Raw genomic sequence first — 25,787 nt, forward strand, 5'->3', positions numbered from 1 at the left:
CCCACTGAGATGGCTTTATGCTAGGATCTATGGGTCCTCAAAACATCCTGCCACCAGGACAATCCTGTTTCCACTCAGAGTTCCTATCATGTCATTCTAAAGCTTTACCTGGATGTCTACTTTAGATGCTATTTTCACCTGAAAAGAAAAACAAACTTGATGTCCAAATGTGTGGATTTAAGACTTATAAAGAGATAATGAAATTACAGTCATCATCTTCCAATGATCTTTTTAGGCAGTAAGGGCTCCAAAATGCAACACTTAGAAGTTATTATTTTGAAGTGTTTTCTTTCAATTCAAGAAAATGAACAAATCTGCATCTGAGGGTACTAAACGTAGTAGCAATTTTGGGATTGTTAAGGATGAGTTTCAAAGTTATTGAAGTAATTTCTTTCTAATTATCTTGAAGCAGAGGTAGCAACTTTTAGAGTTGCATGAACAATACTAATATTTCCTCAAGCTTTTGTAAATGAGAGTATTTTTATTTCAGAATTTATCACAGTAAAGATGTATGTGGGTCTGTTATCCTAATTACTATTTAAAAGTAAGATTGTACTTTAAAAGTACAAATTTGTGTGCCTGGCTGTGCATGTTAATGGGAAAATGGCATTTTTCCCATCTGAAAAGGAGTTACACAGATTTACCATCCATAAAAAAATATCATGTAGTGAAACTAATTGCCTCAGTCAGAAATCTAAATGGTTTTGTCGGTTTAGAGAAGGATGTTAGCACTTTCTGGCAGCCATAATTGTGATAACAGCCTAACCGAGAACGGTTAATACGGCTCTTTAATTGCCTAAAGTAACGATAGATACTCAAGTGATATGTCATCTCATTTATCATGCTCCATTGTGGTTTATTTGCCTCACAAAACTTTCAACTTGCTTTGAACACTTTTCTGTCAGGCATCAGCTACTGGCTGATTGTTTTCCACCATGCTGTTCTGATTACCACTTTTTAAAATCACTCCTCCTGCTGTTTCTTTTTCTTCATGCTGGTGCCTTAGCTGCCTGGAGGGCATTGTATCGAGCTGTTGAAATAGAGTAAATCAGTGACTCACAGAGCTCAGCCTTCTCCACCTTTGCATCTACTTTTCAAACTTCAGTATTTCTGTGATTTAACCCTTGGGATGGCTCTTGATTATCCTAGATTTGAGTTTTCGAAACAGCTTGGTGATTTGCTCCGGGAAAACGTCCTTTTAAGGAATTCCTTGTTTAAAAATTCAACATAAGTTGTATTTTGTAAACCTCAGTCGTAATTTATAACGTAATTTATAACGTTTTTTATTTATAGTCGTAATTTATTTGGAGTGTGTTTTAGAAAACCGAAAAAAATTAACTCCCACAGTTGATTACTATCCGTAAATTAGAATAGACTAGAAAATACCCACAAATGAATGAGGGTACTTGGATTTCTCAATGAACTACTCAGAAGCGACTTAAAGCAATTCTGAGATATTTCTTTCGTGATTGGTGTGGAAGAAGTCTTCATGGCTAGGGTCCTCGATCACTAAGGAGTTTCTGCTCCCTGTTCATCACTTTTGGCCTCTTGTCCAATCTCCTTCTATGCTCTGCATTCCCATAAGGGAAGCTGCCACTGCCATGCCCACTGAACCTGTCCTCTGATCACTTTCCTCATTCATCCACATAGCTCTATTCAGAAGACTACGAGACTCCAGCCATTAGACTGTTTCCTTACAGTATTCTAGGTATCTGTTGGGGAATCTTTGTTACATCCCACTGAGTGAGAAGATTTGAGGTAGGCAGTCCTGGAATCTTGTGTAAGGTTTACACTATGTAATCCATGTTTTAGGGAGACTTAATCAAATTTGTCAAGTTATATGCATCGCTTTGGAGGGAAGCCTGTCTACCACCCACTTCCATCCTTCCTTTTCATGTTCCCCACTGTGTATACATACACACACACACACACACTCACTCACTCACTCATGCACACCATAGACACTTGAAATTCATATCATACATTGTAGTAGTCTCAGTCTCCTGGTACTACATAATTTTTAATACTTAAGTAAAAGTCAACTTTTCAGTTTTACTGTCACTTATTGATTGTTTTCACCACCACTAACATAAAATCCAGAACCTAATGTGTATTTGTTTATAGTAATATAAATATATGCATACATTATGCTGAAATCTTTCGTTCAGTGCACTGGCAGGATTGCCACATTTTTAAAAAGGTTTTATTTATTTATTCAAGGGAGAGAAAGCATGAGTGAGAGAAAGCATGAGTGAGAACTTGGGAGAGAGCATGAACAGTGGACAAGGGCAGAGGGAGAAGCAGACTCGCCACTAACCAGGGAGCTGGAGGCAGGACTTGATCCAGGACCCCAGGACCATGACCTGAGACGAAGGCAAACACCTAACTGACTGAGTCACCCAGACACCCCAGGAATGCCGAATTTTAAAGATAGACAGGAATAGTCTGTCATGTGTAGAACAATTGTAGGAATCAAACAATCTCAGCAATGATGCTAAACTATTCTTTTGTCGAAAGTATTTCTGATTTTAGACAATCCTACCTTTGTGTTTTCAACAGCAACAACATATAAAAGATATAATGTGTTCTGGATTTCTTTAAAAGATGCATGTTCACATTTCTGAGTTTGTATTAGTTCAAAGTTTTAGGAAGGTCAGAGGCTTAAAGCATCCAGAGAGAGAGAGGCAGAGTATAAGTGGGAGTGAGCACATATTGTAATCTCGTCCATTACATGGCTTTGGGAAGATCTGCATTCACATGTAGGTGGAGAGCCCTGCCTCCACCTACCTTAGGTTCCCCAAGTTCAGCGCTAATTTTAGGGTTGTCTGTTACCCTCAAGATCCTTAGCTGACCTGGTTTGTATACAAGTATCAGTTAAAAGGCTGGGTGCCTGCTGGTCCTGGGTCTGTATCTCTAAGCAGAGATTCACGCTGTTGCTTGCAGTCAGAAGTGGTTGGGAAGTTTAGAGCATCCTCTCAGTTGAAGGGTGCCCTGATACCGTTGTGGATCAGATTTGGGTTTAAATTGTCTTTTCCACCTATTGGCTATGTGACTGTTACTTTATTTCTATGAGCCTCAGTTTCTTCATTTGTAAAATGTAGAGCTGTCATAAGGAATAAATGGACTAACATGTCCAAACGTGCCCAGTACTTGAAAAGTACCACCACTAACACACAGGATTGCTGTGAGTAATATCCACAGTAACTGGTTTGATTAGATAAAACCTGGCAAACCACATTTTCAGACAAAGCTCTTAAAAATCATCTATTCTATTCCCAGTCAGTTAGAGAATAAGTACCTAGAGAAATTCCAAGCCTGGAGAGGGTCTGAGAGAGAGAGAGTAAGAGAAGGAGAGAGGGAGGGAGGCAGAGAGAAGGAGAGTGTTCTTTAGGAATTGTATTAGTTCTGTGCTTTTCTATATGGATACCCAGTGGCATACAGCTGGTATAATGAAATTGTACATTATTAATTTATTTTTAAAGATTCCTTAACTTGATGTACAATTTTTCTTTCATCTCTTCTTGTATGAAACCCAATTAGAGAAGAAGGTGATGTGTAATCAATACTTTTATTCACAGGTGATTTTCCTTGAGAAGCATTTACAGTCAATGCTGCTTTGAAATTTTTGTTAGCTTAAAGAACAGAAAAGTGCCATTCAAACCAAATTAGATCGTCTGATGGTTCCATAAACTATTGACCGAGTGAGGAGTTCTGATGCACTTTAACTGAGCCTAAGGCTTCTTATATTCTTTTAAAATGCCCTTAGGTTGGATTGTACTGAGTAAAAGATGGGTGTTTATTTTCAAAATTGACTTAAAGTATTATTGAACCAATGAGAACTCCAAAGACTCGGAATTCTAAAACTAAAAATATCTGCCTCTTTTTTTCTTGTCACTGTGCTCTTTGAATAGGTAGCTCATAGTAATAGTCTGTGCTAGAAGGCCCTCTGTTGAAGTAAACCAGTCATTATGATAACATAGTTCACCTTTTACCTTTTTTTCTCTCCAATTTAACTCTAGTGCATACTAAAGCCCCTGAGTCATTTTGGAGTTAATATAAAACAGACCATGATAGCAAGATTTCAGATAAATAGCATAGAACTAAAATAGCAAGATATAATATGGTTTTTCAAAACCACAATGTAAAATTTGTCAGTAGTTAGGTTTATGATCTTCAAAAACATTTGGTAAAGACTTTCAGAACTAGTTTAAGTTTCGGTAGTGAAAATCGTCACTTAAAAAGAAATTTTTATAATTGTTTTCCTCTTTTTTTTTTTTCTTTTCAATTTCAGGGTCAACCTGGTCCTCAGGTAAGTGAACTCTTTCCTAATAAATTAATTTCAGTTTAGGATTTCCTCCGTGTGGAGATTTTTCTGCAATTCTTTTCAATGGCTATAAAAAAGCTATGAACCAGTAATCATGACACCACACAGTAGACCAAATATTTCCCAGGAGTAAAGCTCTGGGGCCTCTCCAGAGTTTGTGAGCCACATCAGCTGTTGGGCCAGATGGCAAATTTAACAACGTACTATCCTACAAAGCAAAACTCTAAACTGATCTAAAACAGTGTCCCAGGACTTTAACGTAAGAATAAATGACTTAGTAGATGTTGGGTATGAACTGGTTTGCGTTAGGTACTGATTAATCACGTACTAATAATGTTGCCATAAATCCACACAGACTGACTATTTAGACGGTGATCATACCGGTGACTTTTGATTCATTACAGATATTGAATTTGATCTACACTTTCAATATAAACCAACTGCTGAAGACATGATTTATAATTAAATGTGAATGCAGTCAACAGAAAAATCTTTAGAGCTATAAATCCTATTGAAGAAAATGAGGAAATTTTAGGAAGGGGAGGAATGTGTAGGAAGATGAAAGTATTAAAGAAGGGGATGAAATGACGAGTCAGAAATGAAGAGTCGGTAAAAAACAACACACTCAATGTTAATACTGATTGTGGTCTGTAGGAAGCTATGGAGAAGGGAAAGCCATTATTAATGTTTTTACCTTTAACACCATAGTACCCCTAAATAACATAAATATTTATTGAATTCCTCTTATGTCTCTTTCCCCTTGATATACCAAATGCTATTTCTGTCCTAGACTATTTAGTAAATAAACAATTTTCATGATATCTTTGTGGGTCGATATCCAAATTATTGTCGGCTAATTCTCACACCAGACCATGAGGATATTATTTATGGTTTTTATGAGCTCAGTGTCTAATGCTATCTAACAAAATAAACAAAGAAACCCACGTACTTCAGTAGAGCAGTCCTTTCCTTACCACGCTCATGAGAGAAAGTTTGGCCTGTAATTAACTTATACTCATATCAGAAAATACTCTTACTATTTGTGATTTCCACACTTGCTTTCTAAGTTGGCTCAATTGTTGGAGGGAAAAAAAAACCCAGAAAAGAAAGTTGTAGCTTATTTCCCAAATTTGAAACTGCTACATTGAAATGGGATGATGTCAAATAAAAGGTGCTTTGCATGCTTTATTTTATTTAATGCTTACAACAGTCCTGCTGTTGTATACATGTGCGCACGCACATGCGCGCACACACACACACACACAGAATTGGAGGAGATCCATGACTCGCATGGGGTGACACCATAAAACTGGGGGCAGAAGTCAAGAATGTCTGTAAAAACCTCTACACTCAGCTCATAAGAGAAGACGAAAAGGTAAGATAGCAGAGGATAAAAGAAGTCAGAGTGCTGGTTTAAAGATTATTATAATCTGTAAAATATTTTAAGTATTAATAGGACCTCTGTCTTTGCTAGGATCACCTCTGCCTACCCTAAAGCAGTCTTTTAGATAAGGATTTGGGTAGATAATTTATTTGGGAGACAATCCCAGGAAGCATTGTGAGGGCATGGGGAAATGACACAGGAGAGACAAGAGGGCCAGAAAACAGATGCATTCCTGAGGAGGCTGTGAGAGACCGTAGAGCTTGTCTCGGAATTGCTCACTGAAAGGCTGGGGAGATTGATGTATTTATCTACTAATTTCCCTTTCTCTTTTGTTGAGAATGGTGCCTGGGTGTTAACTCCCCGGCACCTCTGGTCTGGCCCAGGAGGTCCAGCGCTCTCCAGCTGCTAGAGGAATGCAGGCAGCTGTAGGACGTGTGGGATCTGCATCCTTACACTGCCTTGGAGGGAAGCAGCGGTGAGACTTGGCACCTACATCTGAAACAGTGTCCAAGTGCAAGAATCCTACAGACAAAACAGAGAGGGGAAAATTCAGATAGAGATATATAGACTTGGAAAATTGGACAAAGAGACAGCATTGAAAGCATATTAGTTAATGAGATGTTAAAGAAAATAGCTAAGAAAAAGAACATGTTCATAATAAATCTTGAGTTTCTGCCACAGTTAATGAGCACAAGAAAGATGATAAACCAGCGATAAACCAGCATAGGGAGCCAAGAATGGGCAGGACATTATGAATCACTATAACCAAGATTTGAAAATATATCATGGCACTTAAAAAATTAAAGTCTATCTAACTACCTGTGCTTGAAAACTTTGGAAACTTTCAAGGAAGATAGAATTGGCATTTTAAAATAGTGACCTGCTGTGGTTTTCCTGCATCTTGGCTATTTGTTTGCCTTTAGTGGATACTTGAATCACATGATCATTATTTTCAAAATGTATCCCTCTTGTCATAGCAAAAGGATAAGCAATGGGGGCGCCTGGGTGGCTCAGTGGGTTAAGCCGCTGCCTTCGGCTCAGGTCATGATCTCAGGGTCCTGGGATTGAGTCCCGCATCGGGCTCTCTGCTCAGCAGGGAGCCTGCTTCCTCCTCTCTCTCTGCCTGCCTCTCTGTCTACTTGTGATCTCTCTCTCTGTCAATTAAATAAATAAAAAAATCTTTAAAAAAAAAAAAAAGGATAAGCAATGGGTTCAGGAAGAATTAGCATGAGGGAAATGCAAAGCCGGGAGATAACTCACATCATCTTTCTATGGCACAAAAAATAGGCAAAGAGTTTTGTTGGTATGTCCCCAAGGAAAAGTCTTGACCTACCTCTTAACTTGACGTCATCATCATAACACTTTTCAAAAGAAAGTTCCAAGTTTAGATTTTAAATTAAGTAATTCTTAATGAAAGTTTCCATTTAGTGCTTAGTGATTATTAACTATGTACTGATATTTTTATAAATTATAGATGTATTTTGATATACAGTCTCCATTTTTATTTTCCCTACCACCTATCATAATGTATGACTTTCCCAGCCTCTAATCTACTCTTGGGAAATTTCTTCTGCAAAAAGTGGAAACTAAATAGGCTTTTACCTCCAAGAACAAATTTTGTCTCTAAAAATATGAATACATAGAAATGATGTAGTAAATGTGATTATCAATATGTACAGCACAGTTATAGTATTTTATACAGTTATATCTTACATTACCATGTTACCATAAATCCACTTTTTCCTGAGTAGATTTATATAAACTACACATTAAATCTGTTTAATATATATTTATAATGTAGATAATATGAATAAGCAAGCAATGTACATTTAAAACCTAAATTGGAAAATTTTTATGGGTTGTTAAATACTTGAAAGGTTTCTTTTATTTGATCAAATTTCTCTTAAAATATTCATGTTCTGTTTTTTGGTCTACAAAAAATGATTTTATTCACATACAGCATATATAGTGTGTACAGGAACTTATAATTTGGAATATGTCTTCCCTTTTTTTCTTTCAACTCTTTGGTGACATAAAATGATAACACAGTTTTTTCTTGAAAATCTACTTCTTTAATTTCCCAAATTTCTATAAGATTTCAGAGCTTAAATTCTTCAGAACTTATTTTTTTGTTATTTATTTATGTAAGTTTCAATGCAACCAAAGTGCCACATTCTTTCCCCGATAATTATGCTCCTCCCTTATCGCTGTGTTGTCTTAGCACATATTGTTAATTGTGGGGAAAGGGAAGAGCATGAACTTTGTAAAACTTTTTCCTTACTCTCCCTCCCATCTCCCTTTGCAACTAGTTAAGGGAGAAAAAGGAAGAAGAAAGTTTGCTACCTAAACAAGATTTCTCCAAACAAGTTTCCTTAACCAGTCCTCAAACCCAAGTTTCTCTCCCGCTCGCTGAGTCATAACCATGTCACTGAGGGATGACTCCTTAGTTGGACTTCCTACTATACTAAAAATCCTTACTCCCACTGACTGATCCCAAATCCTAATTTACAGTGGATTTTTCATTGAGATAGCATTGCCAAAACATTTCTAGGGAACAATAAGTTTTTTTTTTGGGGGGGGTGCATTAAGAGTGGGCTTTGTGGGTTGATCTGGGAACATAAACCATCTTTTATTAGGATTCCTGTGTGAAGATACAATCAAATTTCCAAATAACCAACTTCCAAAAAAAGGGTTGTCAATGTTTGAGCTGAGGGATTGCACCTCCTTTAAAGTTTACTAAAGAACTTGGACAAAATTATAATCAGCAACCTGTTTTTCATGTGTAAATGTTTATGTCAGTAAAGTGTTTCTGCGTAGGTTGAACATTCCCATGTCATCTTATTCATGGTATTCAGTGCAAGTCTCTCCTTGAGAGAGGGAAAGGCAAGATTCTGCTTCTTTGGTATCACGCCTTCTTTAGTTAGGAGTTGCAGATTAATAAGGTTTTATTTTGTACACTGATGGTAGAAAAGGAAAATGTCTATTATTTAGGGAGTTCTGATGATCTTCTGAAAGCCGAAGACAGCTTAGATGGATTTAACTTAGATTGTTAAGAAATTGTGAGGCCTGCAAAGCTAAATGGCAGAGATAGTGTGAAACTGAATACGAAAATAGGCCTTAGGGAAGAGAGGTGAGTCTTTGCATTTACCTAAATGGGTAAGCAAATGGTTCTTGACAAGGGAAATGAGATAGTGAAAGCATATTAGGAAGAAGGGAGGCGGGGAAAGGCAATTCTAGCAGCTGTGGTTAAGATGGGAAAAGAGGTAGAGAAATGAATGGAGAGGTTGCTGTTGTGAATCCATTGTATCAAAGGAAATCAAATCCTTGGAAAGGAAAAAGCATGGGATAGGGTAAATAATGTCACAGAGACTGGGGAAAAGTGGTTGGGTAAGAAGAGAAAAAATAAGTGATGAGAGAGCAAGTCAGGGAAGAAAGGAGGAAAGGAAATGAGAAAAAAGACAGACGCATTTTTGTATTTCAAAACAAAGCGGCCCTGAGAATTTTTTGGGAGGTGGGGCAAAATTTATCTATTGAAATGAAAGTCACCCTACTATTTGTTCATTAACTCATATGAACACAATTTAAGTCAATACCTTAAGGATGTATTTAGCTCCATGTACAAGGCACAGCAATAAGGCTGTGAAATTGTGGCAAAGAAGACAGATACAGTCTTTGTTCCTTTGATGGTTCTTTTAATATTAATAGTCAAGGAGATTGTTGAAGTTCTCTCAACTTTTGCAGACCCGCCATTCCAAGGATGAGTTCAATTCCACCCAGAATCCTGCCCTCCACCTGCACATCTAATAATCTGTAGGTATAATGGGGACCTTAAATGTGAGGCATTTAAGAAGACTCTTTTCCAACATGCAGATGACCCATTGCTCTAAGTGTGGTCCTGGTGCCAGGCCTTAGTTCCAATGACTGAGGTCCTGCCCACACTCAGGCACCCCTGTTCTGATAGCTGTATCTAGGCTCCCCATGCCTACTATTCCCTGTCTACATGACTCTCTCCATCCCAGGTCCTCCTCTTCTTCTCCTCTCTCCTACCAGGTGTGAGAGTCAAAGTGCTCATGCTCTACCCAACCACAGTGAAATCCCTCTAGCTCACTGCGTCTCCAATAGAATCTCACATTTCTATATCTTTTGATCCTGACTTCCCCATTGCCATTGTGCACACTGTGAGAACATGACTGCTACCTGCCTGGCCAGTCATGCCTGAGAGGGTAGTAAATCAGGAAAGGGAACATGGCAGCTTTTTCCTGTCTTGATGGTGGAGATATGGAGGGGTAGGACGGAGAATAGCAGTGACCAGTGTCCTTCCATATATGTCTGATGGATACAGTTTTTCTGTCACGGCTCTGATGATGTTGTTCTTCTGACTACAAAACTTTAAATTTCACTATGATTACCACTTAGAGGCCAACAAAATCTAATTATTAGCCCGACATTTAAATCCTTGGATTTGGCCTGTTTTTTCTAGCCCTATATCCCACTAATTTTTCATTTAATGCTCTGAACACTATCCTTCATCCAAACAAAATATAGTCATGTGCATTTTTTCTCTCTTCAAATGTATTTTTCTTCATTTGTCTTTTCTTAAAATAACCTTTTCTCAGAACCGTTTCCCTCTTAGATAGATATACTCAGATATACTCAGTTTCCTAGATATACTCAGTTTCCACACATCCAGATATGGTCACCTTTCATACTCACATGACATTTATTCCAACAAGTTATCTGCTCTCTCTTTTGTTGAATCCCCACTCTTTATATGTTCAGCTTTTTTTTTTTTTAAGATTTTATTTATTTATTTGTCAGATTGAAAGAGAGAGAGAGAGACAGAGTAGATGCAGGGGAAGTGGTAGGCAGAAGGACAAGCAAGCGCTCCCTGCTGAGCAAGGAGTCCAGTGCAAGACTCAGTCCCAGGATTCCAGGACCATGACCCAAGCCCAAGGCAGACGCTTAACAGGCTGAGCCACCCAGGCATCCCTGTGTACAGCTTTTTATACTCCTTTACACTAGAGGGGTCATAGACAGCGAAGCCTAGATAGGCTGCATGTCAAACCCTAGGTTTTCACTTATAAGCTCTGTGACCTTGGGCAAGTTACTCAGTCATTCTGAGTCTCATTTTCCCCATCTGTAAAGCAGAGATAATAATTTCTTACCTCAACAGATACATACAGGAGTATTAAAATAAGATAATATAGGTATACCTTTTAATGCAGTGCCTAGTACATGGCAGGCTCTTAGTAAATATTAATTTCCTCCTTCCATTGTACTTTTTCCTCTTTCTATTATATTGTAGTCGTTTATACGCATCCTTTCTCTCTTGACTCCTAGCTTTTATGGTCTTCGAGGGCAGAGCTATGCTTTCTCTCATCTTTAGTATCCTCCCTAACACTTCACTTAGTACCTGGTACATAGTAGATGTTCAACAAATATTGTTGAATTATGAACAGTAAATGCAAGAGTTTAAGGAAAAGGAAGTTGAGGAAGAGAGAAAACTATCAGCTCTTCATGATTCTAAATACCCTGTCAGTAATACCATGTGTCATCAATAATGCCACTTAAAATAGGCCTCTGAGGTTTCTAAGCTCTGAGATTTTACTGAATATTTGTCAATTTTAATATCTTACTTCCACTTGGTTTGGCAAGTTTGGATACCTTTGTTTCCTTTTATTATAGTAGTTTGTTTATACTGATATTTAATATTCGGTAAAATAAATGGATTAGTTTAACCCAGGGCCACACTTAAGATGTATTATGTAGATTTTAGCCATTTGTTTGTAGGATTCAAGGCTTATCTTTAATTTTTAATAATCAAGAGAGCTATAGAAAGTAGTTTATGGTGGTTGTGTTTCATGCCACATTTCTTTAACAAAAACATTCTTCCAGTAATAAATACTTTAATAGAAATTATAGAAACTAGTTTTTAAAAAAACCTTCTTAGGAGTTTCTCTTGTATGCATTATAAAGATACGGTGGCCTTTTCTTGGCCCCCAATAACTGCATCAGCATGTTATGTAGAAGGTAGTGAGATACACAGAACCACTATATTAACTGAAAAGTACCCCTTCTGTACCAGGGGCATTTCTTTTGCATAAAATTTTCAGAATTTCAAAGCCCTCCTCATAACTCTCCTTTGGCGTTGCATGTGAACATAAAGGAGATATAACTCCCTTAGGAATTTGGAGGACTGATGCGGCATGTATGTTGTAATTCTGTATTACTCAGTGAGAAAAAAATGTAAGAGAAAACCACAAGCAAATACCATCAGACAACTGCACATGAAGGCGTGGGTCTTCCATTTTTTTTTTTTTCAAATGCACTTGAGAAGAAGTAGAAGATGTCACATTGCCTTTCCTCCCCAAATCCTTTTTTGCTGTTTTGTTGTTGTTCTGACATTATCACTGCCATTTCACAATATTTTACTAAAATGTACAAGAATCAAGCTGTGTGTGTCTTGTAAGGAATTATTCCCAAATAAAATAGTGTATTTGGGGACAATATTTAACTTTCTGTTCATATGTTTTTAATTATATACTAAGCTCCTTCTAACCTAACACTTCAGCAATTCCCATATTTCATGTTTGTGTTCCAGTCCAGCCTTTTCCAGATCCATATAGTCTCACTTGGGGGAAGGGGGAGGACATGTACATTCTCCAAGAAATTTGAAAAGCGTGTGTGTGTGTGTGTGTGTGTGTGTGTGTATAGGAAGTATTTATTTTACTCAATTCATTATAGAACTATTATATTAAACTAGTAATGTATTCATTTGTGAATAAATTATGCTAGATCTGAAAAAGCAGTATCATTCCCCACTGTCTGTATTTTATATGGTGGTTATATGATGAAGAGTGATTATAAAAGTCTGAACATTTTAGAGTTTTTGGTATTTGATTAAGTAATTGGTTAATTGAAAGACTCCCCTGTACTCCATATGGCTTATACCTATAGATATTTATAAACTTAATACTATGTAAAGATAAATTTATAGGGGCGCTCAGTTGGATAACCCTCTGCCTTCTGCTCAGGTCATGATCTCAGGGTTCTATTGAGCCCTGCTTCAGGCTCTCTGCTCAGTGGGGAGCCTACTTCCCCTTCTCTCTCTGCCTGCTGCTCTGCTTACTTGTGAGCTCTCTCTCTGTAAAATAAATAAATAAAATCTTTAAAAAAACAAAAACTAAAATATAAATGTATATACTACACACATAGTATAGCAGCTCATTTATTTCACTATCATCCATTTATCTTTTTAAAACATGATTTGTATACCGAAACTTTGATTTACATATGCTGAAGTTATCAATCCCTTTTCTTTTTTTTTGTATGTCAAAAATACCTATAAAATACCAATAAACCTTCTTTATATGTTGTTGATATACATAGAAAATGCACATTGAATACATGTCTACAATTGGGGCGGCTAGGCGGCTCAGTTGGTTAAGTGGCAGATACTTGACTTTGGCTCTGGTTGTGATCTCAGCATTCTGAGATTGGTTCCACCTAAACATGGAGTCTGCTTGTCCCTCTCCCTCCTCCTGTGCCTCTGCCTGCTCTCTCTCTCTCTCTTTCTTTCTCTGTCTTAAATAAGTAAATAAAATTTAAAGAAATAATATAAATGACTACAGTTAATAATTCAGATTTAAAGATAATTTTATATATGTTTGATGATGAAATGGCTGAAACAACTGAAAATATCAGCTTTTAGCAGTCTGTTTTTAAAGGGAGCATACAGAATATGGTGAGTAGTGCTAAGGGAATGGGCTACATGGGCAGATACCTGCGTTTAAATACTGGTCATTTACAAACTGTATGACTTTGGGCAAATTATCTGTTTCTTTTCAGTTTTTCAGTGTAAAACAAAGGTGGTTGGCTTAATACATACATACTTAATACCGACTTAATGAAACATTTAGAACAGTGTATGGCACGTGTGTTATTATTCAAGTCTTATTTATGCACATGTAAACATCTGCATACAAACCCTCTCACATGAGCACTCACACTGACACAGCCGTGATGTCATATAACCCTTAAAATGGGACCTCATCTGCTGGATAAATATCCAATAGAATAATGGCTTTAAGTTAAGTAGTTCAATTTTAAAATTAAGAAATTCATGAAAAGTGATTATCACTACTAGATATGATTCTAGTATAGGATTCTAAAACAAATATTTAGTGCATACTTGTGTGTTTAATTCTTTCTAAAGCTGGTGAAGAGTTTTAATCAAAAATACTGTTCTTCAGAGAAGTAAAAATAATTCACTTTGAAATGTTTAAATCTTCAAAAAAATTGTGGGGGCGCCTGGGTGGCTCAGTGGGTTAAAGCCTCTGCCTTTGGCTCAGATCATGATCCCAGACTCCTGGGATCGAGCCCCGCATCAAACTCCGTGCTCTGCCGGGACCCTGCTTCTCCCGTCTCTCTCTCTCTCTCTGCCTGCCTCTTTGCCTACCTGTGATCTCTGTCTGTTCAATAAATAAATAAAATCTGAAAAAAAAATTGTGAATTTTCTGAAGTAATATTATATAAAGTATGTAATTTCACATATATGTTTTTATGGGTTCTTTGGTTTGATAATTTTGATATCCTAACCAAAATTATTTTATTTTTCAAGATTTTATTTATTTATTTTTAAGAGAGAGAGAGCAAGGGAATATGAGCAGTGATGGGACGGGCAGAGTGAGGGGAGAGAAGCAGACTCCTCACTGAGCAAGAAGCCCCATGTGGGACTCGATCCCAGGACCCTGGGATCATGACCTAAGCCGAAGGTAGATGTCCAACTAACTGAGCTACCTAGGGGTTCCCTAACTAAAATTCATAATTGGCTAAATTTATTTTCTCTCTAACTATTTCTAGTCATATTTAATTGATTGCTTGTTTTAAGTACAGAATGTATTTATTGCACTATGTGGAGATTAAAATGGAGGAATGCTGTAAGATAGAAGGTAGAACGATAGCTCCAGAAACATTTTATTCTACCTTCTTTCTTTTGGGTAGGCCACATTTAAACTTAGTTTAAATAATAACTACAGGAGATTCTACTATCTCCCGTAGTTAATGTGAGCCTTTATACTTCAGGTTTATTTTTTTCAAATGGCCAGTATATTTAATGCTAACTATTTAATATTTAGATCAGGCATAATCTATTGTTATAATTCACATTCAGTAAATAGTCTTTCTATAAAAAAATACTCTGAGGGGCACCTGGGTGACTCAGTGGGTTAAGAATGCCCCTTCTGCTCAGGTCATGTTCCCAGGGTCCTGGGATCGAGCCCTATATCAGGCCCCCTGCTCAACAGGGAGCCTGCTTCTCCCTCTGCCCCTCTCCTACCCATGCTCTCTCATGCTCTCCCTCTCAAATAAATAAATAAAATCTTTTTTAAAAGTACACTGAGTTGATAACAAATCAAAGAAGATGCATCCTTAATTGATAAAGTTGAATAAATATCGAGTATTATATAGTAAGAATAGTTATGACAAAATTAAAAAAAAAGAATACTTATGACACAGTTCCCTTGAAACCTTTTACCTGGCAACCTGAACTATGGAGCTATTTGGAAAAGAATAAACACAGTGGGGGTTTCAGTTTCCAAAAGAAATCTTATCCTTGCAATAAACTCAAGGCCACCATTTACACTCGTGTAAGTTGTATACTGTGCAAAGCTGTTCAGCAAACAGACAGGAAGTCTAAAATTCAGCTTGTGCTTCACTTGAGCTCTGGAATGGGGCTGCATCTACCTGGAGGAAAGCCTCCTTATCTAATTCACACAGTCTCAGTGTAGACCATCAGGACCCTGAATGAAGTATATGCATCTTACTCAAAGAAAACAAACTGGTCTTAGTGGTGGGCATCAGGATCTGAGATGAGAACAGTGTGTTCAGGAAGAAATGCAGAGTGAGCAGTAGGCATAGTCCTGGAAAGGAGTCACAGCTGGGTGTGCAGTAGCAACTGAAGTTGTGGAAATGAGTGAGATGCCCAGAAAGTGTGTTATCGAGGGTAAAATAAGTCATGGGTGGAGGAGGGTTAGTTATGAATTACAGAGAGAAAAAGGAAAAGGAAGTTCTCCTACAGAGATGGTGGAAGACCCAGCAGAAGGCGTTGCCAGAGAAGCTAAAGGAGGAGTCGTTAGCTCTGTGAACTATAGTCACCAGGTTTCCAACTATGAGTTTACTTAGAGACTTTAGTGGTCTGATGGTTTTCAAGGCAATACTGCCATGGTTTTAGGAATGACTCAGTATTGAAAATGTGGGAAGAGTAAAAATAAAACATTCTTTCTAAAAGTTGGGAGTCACAGGCAGGAGGTAGACAGGAGCCAAAAACATCTCTCCTTATTTGAGACGTGCGAAGAAATATGTATTTCATTGAGTAGAGTTCATCTTCAAGATACTGTGCAAAGTTTTTTTATTCCATTTATTATTAGTCTTTATTCTCTGAACTAGAGTTATGAGTCAACAGATGAGAAATTATAGTGACCCCAAAAAGCACAACTTCTAGCTGAAGTCAAATATATCCTCATAAACATTCATTGGAAGCATGTTGGCCATACAGATGTATTTGGCTTTTTGAAAGTCAATAGGCTATTCAGGGAATACTAATTTTGATTCTGATAACTTCTTAGAGACCTCTGTTGCAAGAAATCTGATAATATATTTATTAATACTTACCATCTATAAGGTACAGGACTACATTTGAATTAGGAAGAGAAGAGTGGAAGGAAATAATATTTACAGACCATATGTTCTTTTAATTACTTCCTGCAACTCACATATGAGGTAAATATTGTTTGTTCCGTTCCACAGATGCAGAAACTGAGGGTCAGAGAGGTTAAGTGACCTGCCTAAGGTCATGTTTTAGTACATGTTAAAACTTCCAAAGGCATTGTTTGTTATATTTCCCCATATGCCTTTCTCCTTGCCCTTAGGGTCCCTGATAGCTTACTATGAAGCACAAATCTTATACCTAGCATGGTGAGCTGAGTTTTATCAAAGCGTTGCAAGTGCTTTAGGAATTCAAAAGGGAAAACATCTCCAAAGGAGGGGCAAGGAAAGCTTAGCGAAGAGAAGTCACTGAGATGAGCCATCAATGATGGGTCATAAATGACCATGAGATTGTAGAGGGGTGGAGACAGGATGCTTACTGGAGTAACATTTGTACTGGGACTAACATTTCTTTCAGAAACTCAAATTTCTGCTGTAGTTATTATTTTTTTTTCTTTCCAAATTGCTCCATAGGTCACGTTGCCAGGTAAGAGGTTTCAAGAAGGTGTGCGATAACTATTTCAAGTCTAATGATACTTAAGGAATCTTATTCAGTAGAAAGAATGGCAGGAACAGAGGGACAGCAGTGACAGCAATGAAGGCTCCTCTGAGAACTGCTGGTATTTCAGGCTGACTGAAGGACAGAGTCCTCATGTTGGGGATCGGGGCAGAGGTGGGAGAGGGGATAAAGCACAAAAGGAAAGTTAGGAGCAGATAATAGAGGACTTCGGACATAGGCAGAAGTTTACACTTCAGTCAGTAGGAATCTGAAGGGTTGCCTAAAATAAAGTTTTTAATTATGTAACTACTTCTTTGGAGAATTTTCACACATACTCAAAAGGAGAAGAAAATGTTATTATAAACTGCCCTGGAACTGTCACCCAGCTTCAGAAATTTTCAGTGACTAATATTATTTCATGAATTATTTTTCCCTTGTTTTTCTCATTTGTTTTGTTTGCTGATGCATTTAAAAGCAAACCCTAGATATCTTGTCATTGAATCTGCAAATACTAAAATATGAATCTCTGATAGGGCCTTTTTAAAATAGAACCATCATTTCATTATCAACACTAATAAAATCAGCAATAATTTCTTATTATCATCATACCCAATCCATATTCAAATTTCCCCAGTTGTCTCAAACTTGTCTTTTTGTAGATGGTTTGTTTGAATCAAGATCCCAAACTCAGTTGGCATTTAATTGTTATAACTCTTCAGACTCTTTTAGTGTCTAGGCCTCTTCTTTTGAAAAATCTTTTTTCACGTCACTAATTTCCCCACAACCTTTGACCTATATATAGAATGCCCCACATTCTCGATAGATCTAAAGAATTCCTTGTGGTGCTGTTTAACTTGTTCCCCTGTCTTCTGTATCTCTCGTACACTGCAAGTTCCATTTAGAAGTTTGATTAAGTTCTGGTTCAGTTTTTAGGAATAGTCTCTTATGAAGGTATAGTATACTCCCTTCTTCATTAAATCAAGAGGCAGGTAATATTCTGTTGATCAGCAGGTCAAGTGCTATTGACCTGATTCCCCGCAACCTTTCCTGTAACAGCTTTTGGATCCGTGGAGGATTGTTGCCTATAATAACTTTTTCACTGGGCCCTTGACAGTTCTGGTGCTGAGGAATATGTTCAGAAATGTGCTTTTGGAAACATAATCTGACAAAAGTATGTAGGATGGAATAAATTGAGGGAAGACCTGGAGAGGTTGTAGACTATTCCTGTTTTCCAGGAATAAGGATGCTGGCAACAAACATGGAAAGACAGATTCAAGGGATTTTGTGGAGAATGAAATCTCTGGGACTTGGCAACAGATTCCATTTACCAAATCAAACATAACACTGACCTTTTAAAGTTGGAGGAGTAGTGGTGTGTATAACAAAAACAGGAAGGTCAGGAGTCATGAGTGGCTTGCAGTAGAAATTGAGAAGTTTGGTTTGAGAATGATGAGTTCGAGCTGATGATGACATATCTTGGCTTAGACATCTGGTGAGCAGTTGGGAATGCAGCACTGCAGCCTGGAAAAGAATTGAGGACATAAGTCACGTAATAATTAAAGCCTTGAGGGTACATTGGATAGCTGATGAAGGGAGTAAAGTGAAAAGAGAAAAGATTTAGACACAAATTTGGGCAGTCATGACATGTTTGGGTTTTGTCAACCCTTCCTCCCCAAAGCTCTGGTTTATTTAGTTTTAGTTTAGCCCAGGTTGACTCCTTTCCAGGGCCCTAAAGACTGGCTCAGCAGTTTCCCTTCTCATAGCTTAGCTTTCTTCTTCCTAATGGAAAGAAATGCCCTCAAGACCAATATGTATTTCAACTCACGTTACTTTATTTTTCCTAAAACCAGACTGTAAAAATGTGATTTCTACTCTGCTACCTCCTTTCTCTTTCCTCAAATACAATTTTCTTTATTTCTATGGCCCATCCATTATTAAACAAGTTTGATGGAGAGAGGAGATGATACGACCTTAAAGTGAGGGAATAGAGGGCAAAAGCAACTTTTCTTCCCTTTAATTTTTGGAGAGCACGAATGGATGTGTTTGGAGAGCAAGCGGAAGAGCCCGAGGGAAATGTATTGGTTGAGAGCGATGATACAAAGCTGGCAAGGTTGGGGAGGAGGCCCTGGTGCCCTGGTAGGATATTATCTTTGTTCCACAGGGAGAGGAGGAGGTGCTACGAAAGGTTGTGGAAATGGAAAGTACGGTAGTTGTAGAAGCTTACATTAAAATGTTTTGACCTTTTGGTCAACAGCAGAGAGTGAGAGACTGGGCTTCTAATTTATAGGGGAAGCTTGAGAATCATAGACAAGCCCTGAGATCAGGCTCTCCTGGTCTCATTTATTTTTTTATTTTATTTATTTTTTTAAAAGATTTTATTTATTTATTTGGCAGAGGTCACAAGTAGACAGAGAGGCAGGCAGAGAGAGATGGGGAATCAGGCTCCCTGCTGAGCAGAGAGCTAATGTAGGGCTCAATTCCAGAATCCTGGGATCATGACCTAAGCCGAAGGCAGAGGCTTAATCCACTGAGCCACCCAGGCACGCCACTCTCCTGGTCTCATTTAATAGTTGATTGTTTTTTATTCCTTCTCCATATCTCCTTATACCAAAGAGATATCTGTCCTTACCTCTGTGTTGTGCTCAGTTGCCCTTCACAAAACTGCATTGCTTTATAAAATACAACGAATGAAGTAAAGATTCAAGGTGACCTGCAAACCAGGCTTTCTTGAGTAGCCTGGGCAAGATTATGTTGGGACAATATATTAGGAAGCATGCTGAAAAAAAACTATTATAAATTAAACCCATGGTGTGAAGAAGGCTATGCTTCTGAATACATTCAAATTCTATGGAGGAGGGTAAGAGTATTGTAGGATAGCTTACACCATTAGCTATAAAATCACAGGGGCTACTGTGGGCATTTAGAGAGCAAGTTGATACTTTCTTTCAACAAAAAGAATGTTTAGGATTCCAAGTCTTTCACCATGGAGTTCATTTTATTTGACCTCTTAAAAATGAGTAAGAAAAAAAAGCAAAGTTAAACAAAAAAATTTTAGCAGTCACTTAAAACATTTGGATATAAGGGATGAGGCTAGAGAGAAGGGAACCCTTGGTTTTGATTGGCAGGAGCAGTAATTTGGCTGTATTTAATTTGTATTGTGTTAGAAAAGAAAGCCAGAGAGAGCTTCCCCGATTCCTGCTGTTTTATAAGCCCTTAACTCCATTGAGCTACATCAGTCTTACTTTTGAGAGTCCTTTTTAAATGTTTGGTTTTTCTAAATTTTCTTTCAGTGCTAGATCCCACTAATTGTTTCCTTATGGCAGCTGCTTATGATTTAAGACTGATCGTGGGCACCTATGGTCCCTTGTTCAGGGCTTGAACTGACATCACAAAGGTACTTAAAAGTTACAGTCTCACCACAGAAAATGCCCAGATAAGAATAGCTGTAAAAATTAGTTTTGCAATAAGTGAGGCTGGTTTTGATATTTGAAATTTCTGTTTATACTTACACTCTTTTCTGCTGGGTTTCTTTTAATCTTCAATGCAAAATGAAAGGTGTAAAGTCTGAAGCTATAAATCTGTTTATAGCTGTAATTCCCTTCTCTGACTTAGCAGAGTTTGACACTATCATAAACACAGTTCTTCTGCAGCAACATTGAATCTGGTTCTTGTATAATTCTTTATATGTTGCTGCTTTGAACACTGAGAGTTTTATTGCATTCTTTTCATTCTGGGTGTTTCAATTCAGCAAAAATTGATTGGGCACCTACTATATGCTAAGGGCAACTAGGTAGTTTTAGGGCCTAAAGCGTAGTCTTGGTTAGTCATTAAGTAATGCATTTGTCTGCTTTGGTTTTCTTTTGGCAATAGCTCCTAAATATCAAGGTAAGCTATATTAAACCTTCGTATTCTGCAAACATTTTCAACCATACGCCTATCACGTTTCTTACCACATGGCCCCCTTGTCGCGGCCGGCGTGACAAATTGACCAGGAAACCTGAGGGTAAGAGGATGGTGAAAAGAAATTAAGAGACAAAGATGGGGACAAGAGGGACACTGAGTGCCGATTTTATTCCACATCTTACAATCATTTATAAGGCAGACCACAATAGGAGGAGTAATACATCAGTACTCAGTCAGATGACCGCAAGTTTCCATAACAAGTTTCCATTAACTATGAGCAATGCCAGGTAGTAGTCTTGGCTAAAGCCATTAGCAAGACAATCAACCAGGGAGTGGGTTATGGGAGGTACAGAACAACAAGGACTAACTAAGAACTCAGGACTCTGGCCACATTTGTTCCCTACTGCAGGGAGAGTGTGTGGGAAGTCACGTAGGCGAGCGCACGACACATAGCACAGACCCTTTCTCAGTGCACTCAACTTTCCCGTCCTTAACCTTGTCAAGGTGTCCGGACTTTAAAGGTGACAAATGTCAGGGCCTGGTTTGATCCTCGACTCCAACTGTGCCGTGGCCTCCAACACCTCCTGATTTTAGGAAATCAATATGTTTGCCTTCTTTATCCTCAGGTCAAATATCTGAAGAAAAACTGTTTATATTTATGTTTATATAATTAAAATATTAAAAACATTAGTGGTGTACTTAATAATCACTACCATTGGTCAATCAGGCATTCTATAAATTATTTCATAGATAGCGTTTGATGTTAGCCGAATAATAAACATTGTTTTCCCATTTTACAGATGAAGAAACTGAGGCTTAAAGAATTTAATTAACCTGCCAAAATTCACACAAGTGATCACAACCAGGATTTCAGTCAGAATATGTTTGACTTTAAGGCTTGAGCTCTTAAACACCAAAACACTTTATGTAGTTTATTTTGAAATAGTTTCTCCAAATTATACCTTTGCTTTTTAAAAATTTTTAGAAGATTTTATTTATTTATTTTTTAAATTATTATTATTATTATTAATTATTTTATTATGGTTATTATTTCTATTGTTTTATTTATCTATATTTATACTTATTTATTTGTTTATTTGAGAAAAAGAGAGAGAGAGAGAGAGCACACACATGAGCAGGGGGAAGGTCAGAGGGAGAAGCAGACTCCCCACTGAGCAGGGAATAATCCTGGGACTCCAGGATTGTGAACTGAGCCCAAGGCAGACACTTAACTGACTGAGCCACCCAGGTACCCTGATACTTTTGCTTTTTATTTTTATCTGAAGCATTTAAAAAGAAATTTTATGCAAACACAAACACACAAACACACACACACACACACACACACACATCTATACTTACCTATAGGCCCTCCTACATTTTCATGTCAGGTTTTCCATAAAATGTTTAAAATTTACACATTACCTCTTGAAGTCATTTGCAAAGTTAAAAGTCTATGAAACAAACAAACAAAAAAAAGGTGATTTTAGGAAGAAATGTCCCTAAAAATATGTATTACACCAGTAAAGCAGAAAACTATAGAGTTCAAGATTTTAGGTATATACTTGGAAGAACACAAGTTCACATTTTGGTTCAAAGTGAGCCTAAGCTAAATGCATAAAACATTTCACTCTGTAATATGGTAGATTTATCGACATGTAAATAGCTAGGGTCCTTATTTTTCAGGTAAGCACTGGATTTTCCCATTGTTAATACTATTTGCAATATGATTTTGTGAGTTTCAGATACCGGCTAAAAACTACCAAATTCAATTTATTCATGAATATATGGCTTAAGAGCATCTATCTCATTGTCACAATGGGCCAGTTCATGCTGCAGTCAGAGAGTAGGCAGAAATCTTACCATCTGTAGAACTTAGGCTTTTATCCTACTTGAACAAGGGAAAATGAGTTATTTCTATTTCCTTGCCTTGTAGGGGTCTGTGAACATTGATTGAACCATGTTTGCAAGAATGCTTGAGAAAGGCCCATGCTGTAGAAATTGTTTTCCTTTTCCTTAAAAAACTAGGGAAATTACAGCTTTTAAATATAGTAAGCCCACAGTCAGCTTGCAGTCTAAAAGCAGAGGAATAAATGTAATAATGGTGTACTTTATTAGTAAGTTAATACAGATGAAGTGTGGCTGCACAGTATAGCCACCATATGTCATCTGTTCTCCTTTTACCCAACAGTGACAGTAGAGAATTTTCTCCCCTTCTCAGCTACTCTAATTGGGCCAGCCAAGGCTGCCAACAACCAATTTGGATTTGAATACCCCTAAAACCAGATTTAAAATTCTTTATGGTTCACTTGGCTCTTGAGCTCCTGTGTTCATCACAGTTTATGCAGTGTAGGTCAACCATTTTCTGCTAATGCACTGTGTTGTGAACTTTGAAATGAGTCACCATGTTGGTGACCTGTCAATGGCTCTCATGTCCATTCCATTAACTGGTCTTGTTGGTTCTATCTGAGAAATGTCTTCTGAATCTAGAATTTTTCCTTTGCTCCCATGATCATCTATCTCCTGGACCAAGGCAGCAACTTTCTAAAAAGGATAGCGTTTCATGCTCTCAGAGTCCCACAGAGCACACTTGATCTTACCACTCCCTTGTTAAACTGATGACAGAATTTGGCCTGGGGACTTGGGTATTATAAGCCAACCTTCCCGAAACTCTTCCCCAAATCTTACTATTCCTCATTTCCACTCCCCACACCACATATGTTCTTACAACCCTGAACTCCTTGTCTTTCTCTGATAGCATGATGTTCTTCCACACTTGTGCATGTTCTCCCCTTCTGCTTGAACTTCTTTACTCGTTCCCAGTTCCCTTTGTGTCTGGACAACTTTCAAGAGCCAGTTCCAGTATCATCTTTGGAACTCCAGTTCTCCCACTTTCTTTTCTGTCTGTAGAGCATCCCTTCCGCTGATTACAATTATATTTACAAAACTTTCCTCCAGACTCAGAGCACATTGACTGGCTGGTAGTTGGCTATAGATGCTTAGAAAATAAAACATTCTGGTCTTTGTAACTCTATGGTAATGAAAAGATTAATCAGAAGAAGGGTTGTTATAGCCCAAAAATGAAAATGATCTACACTTTTCAGGGATAAGAATCATAGCTCCATTCTTATTCTAGCAGCTCTGGCTGCCAAGAATGTCCAGGGTGTGGTTTTTTTCCATATTTTTTTTTAACTTCTAGCAGAATTAATTTTGTTTTCATGATTGCCATCTTTAAAAAAATCATTCTCGCTTTAGCTTTTGTCATTCAAAGTAGGTAAAATTTACAGTTCTAGTGAATGAAAGGTCTTAACTGGAATATCCAGATTCCATGATTATATCTTTTCCAGCTATATTTCAATTAGTTTTGTGCAGATTGAAATCCAACATTTTACTGAATCTCAATTATTGTGCTTCTCATTCACAATGCTTTTAGTTTGGCTTAATAATTTAATTAAAATAGATAGTAGAGCATGGAAAAAAATATCTAAAATCTTTGTTACTAGGATAGAAATGGATTTGGGGAGGCTGAAGTTGGTATAGGCCAAGATTCATATTAAAGGCTTGGTACACACAGGATTGTTGCCATAAATTCTGAACATGAAGTCATTTGATTAGGGACTAATTTGAAATTACCACTGGTATTTATACGTATATTGGTAGTAAATTAATAACATTCTAACACTACTCTAAAGAAACGTTCCAACTACTGTTAATATAAAAGCTTTGGTAACACTTTTTAAAATTTATGTAACTAGGGCTAATAAGATAAAAACTTATTAGAAATAACCACATCAAACATTCTTGTTTATTTATTTAAGCAGACATAATAAAAAATCTGACTCCAACCTACCAGACCAAACCAGAAGGAAAGGAAGTCCAAAAGAAGCCTTACATAAAGAGTCATAAATAATGACTCACTATTACCTTATTTATAACCACTAATTTTACCATATTTACTTACCATTGACCTCAACCTTGTTTTAGCAACAAAGTTTTATTTTCAAATAGCTGCCAGTTGCTGATACTGATACCTGAACAACAAGCACGTCCATTAACTATCAAATTGTTAGTTTGGTACAGCTGGGAACAACAAAATGCCATGTAAAATATACTGTAATTCAAATATTCCTTAATTTCATTTATTGCCTATCCTTTAGCTGGTATCAGTCGAAAGACAAAATAATTTAAATAGTGACCCAGCTTTAATTTTAAAAAGTTAATAATCAAAGATACCTTTCTTTCCTCTGTAATATTTTGACCTAGAAGAAAACCATGGCTCCCAAATTTTGAAATACTGTCTGTGTTTACTAAGGTCATCCTCTTTTTCCTTCAAATTCAATCCATATTTGCAGTGAAGAGGATCCAATTCAGAAAGAAGAGTGGGATTTCAGTTAGAGCAGAAGAAAACACCTGCCATTAATCCCAAGAGCACAAGTGGGGTCTGGAGTGTACGAAGCAGCCACCACAGCTGTGAATGGAGGTTGACCTCTGCTTCGGTTCTGTCTTGAGCTGGCAGGTGCCAGGACGCCATTCAGTCTGCTCAAAAACAACCTCTTTTGAAACAGCAGTATTTTATTGCTCAATTGTGAATGCAAATTTTTATGTGTTCATGAATTAAGGATCCTTTCTTATGGCAAGCTGTCTAAAGAAGTCTAGTTTTCATATGTGAGTTTGGCATTAGTCATTGAACTCTGGGGAAAAAACTCATCCCTCCTCACCACTGTAAGTTGTTTTAGAAAAGTTTTGACCTCAAACGTGCCATAAAACCTAATGAAGTGCCTTTAGAGGACTGGTACAATGAGAGGCTTGGCCTCTAAAATCTCACCAGCAAAAAGAAACTAAACTTTAAGAAGAAGAAGCTTTTGGGGGGAAAGGGGTAGGACCAGGGGAGGAGTTCCACTGTAACATACATA

General features: G+C 37.4%; 1 protein-coding gene across 2 annotated transcripts in view; it reads left to right on the forward strand.

Moving 5' to 3' along the window:
• COL25A1 (collagen type XXV alpha 1 chain) overlaps window positions 1-25,787 on the forward strand; it is a 465,856-nt gene that overhangs the window by 282,162 nt on the left and 157,907 nt on the right. For both annotated transcript variants that reach the window (XM_044224287.1, XM_044224288.1), the window contains exon 5: window positions 4,292-4,309. In XM_044224287.1, coding sequence (XP_044080222.1) covers window positions 4,292-4,309 — 18 coding nt within the window. The remainder of the gene's footprint in view (window positions 1-4,291; window positions 4,310-25,787) is intronic.

The sequence above is a fragment of the Neovison vison genome, chromosome 11 (assembly GCF_020171115.1).
Source record: "Neovison vison isolate M4711 chromosome 11, ASM_NN_V1, whole genome shotgun sequence".
Taxonomy (NCBI): Eukaryota; Metazoa; Chordata; class Mammalia; order Carnivora; family Mustelidae; genus Neogale; species Neogale vison.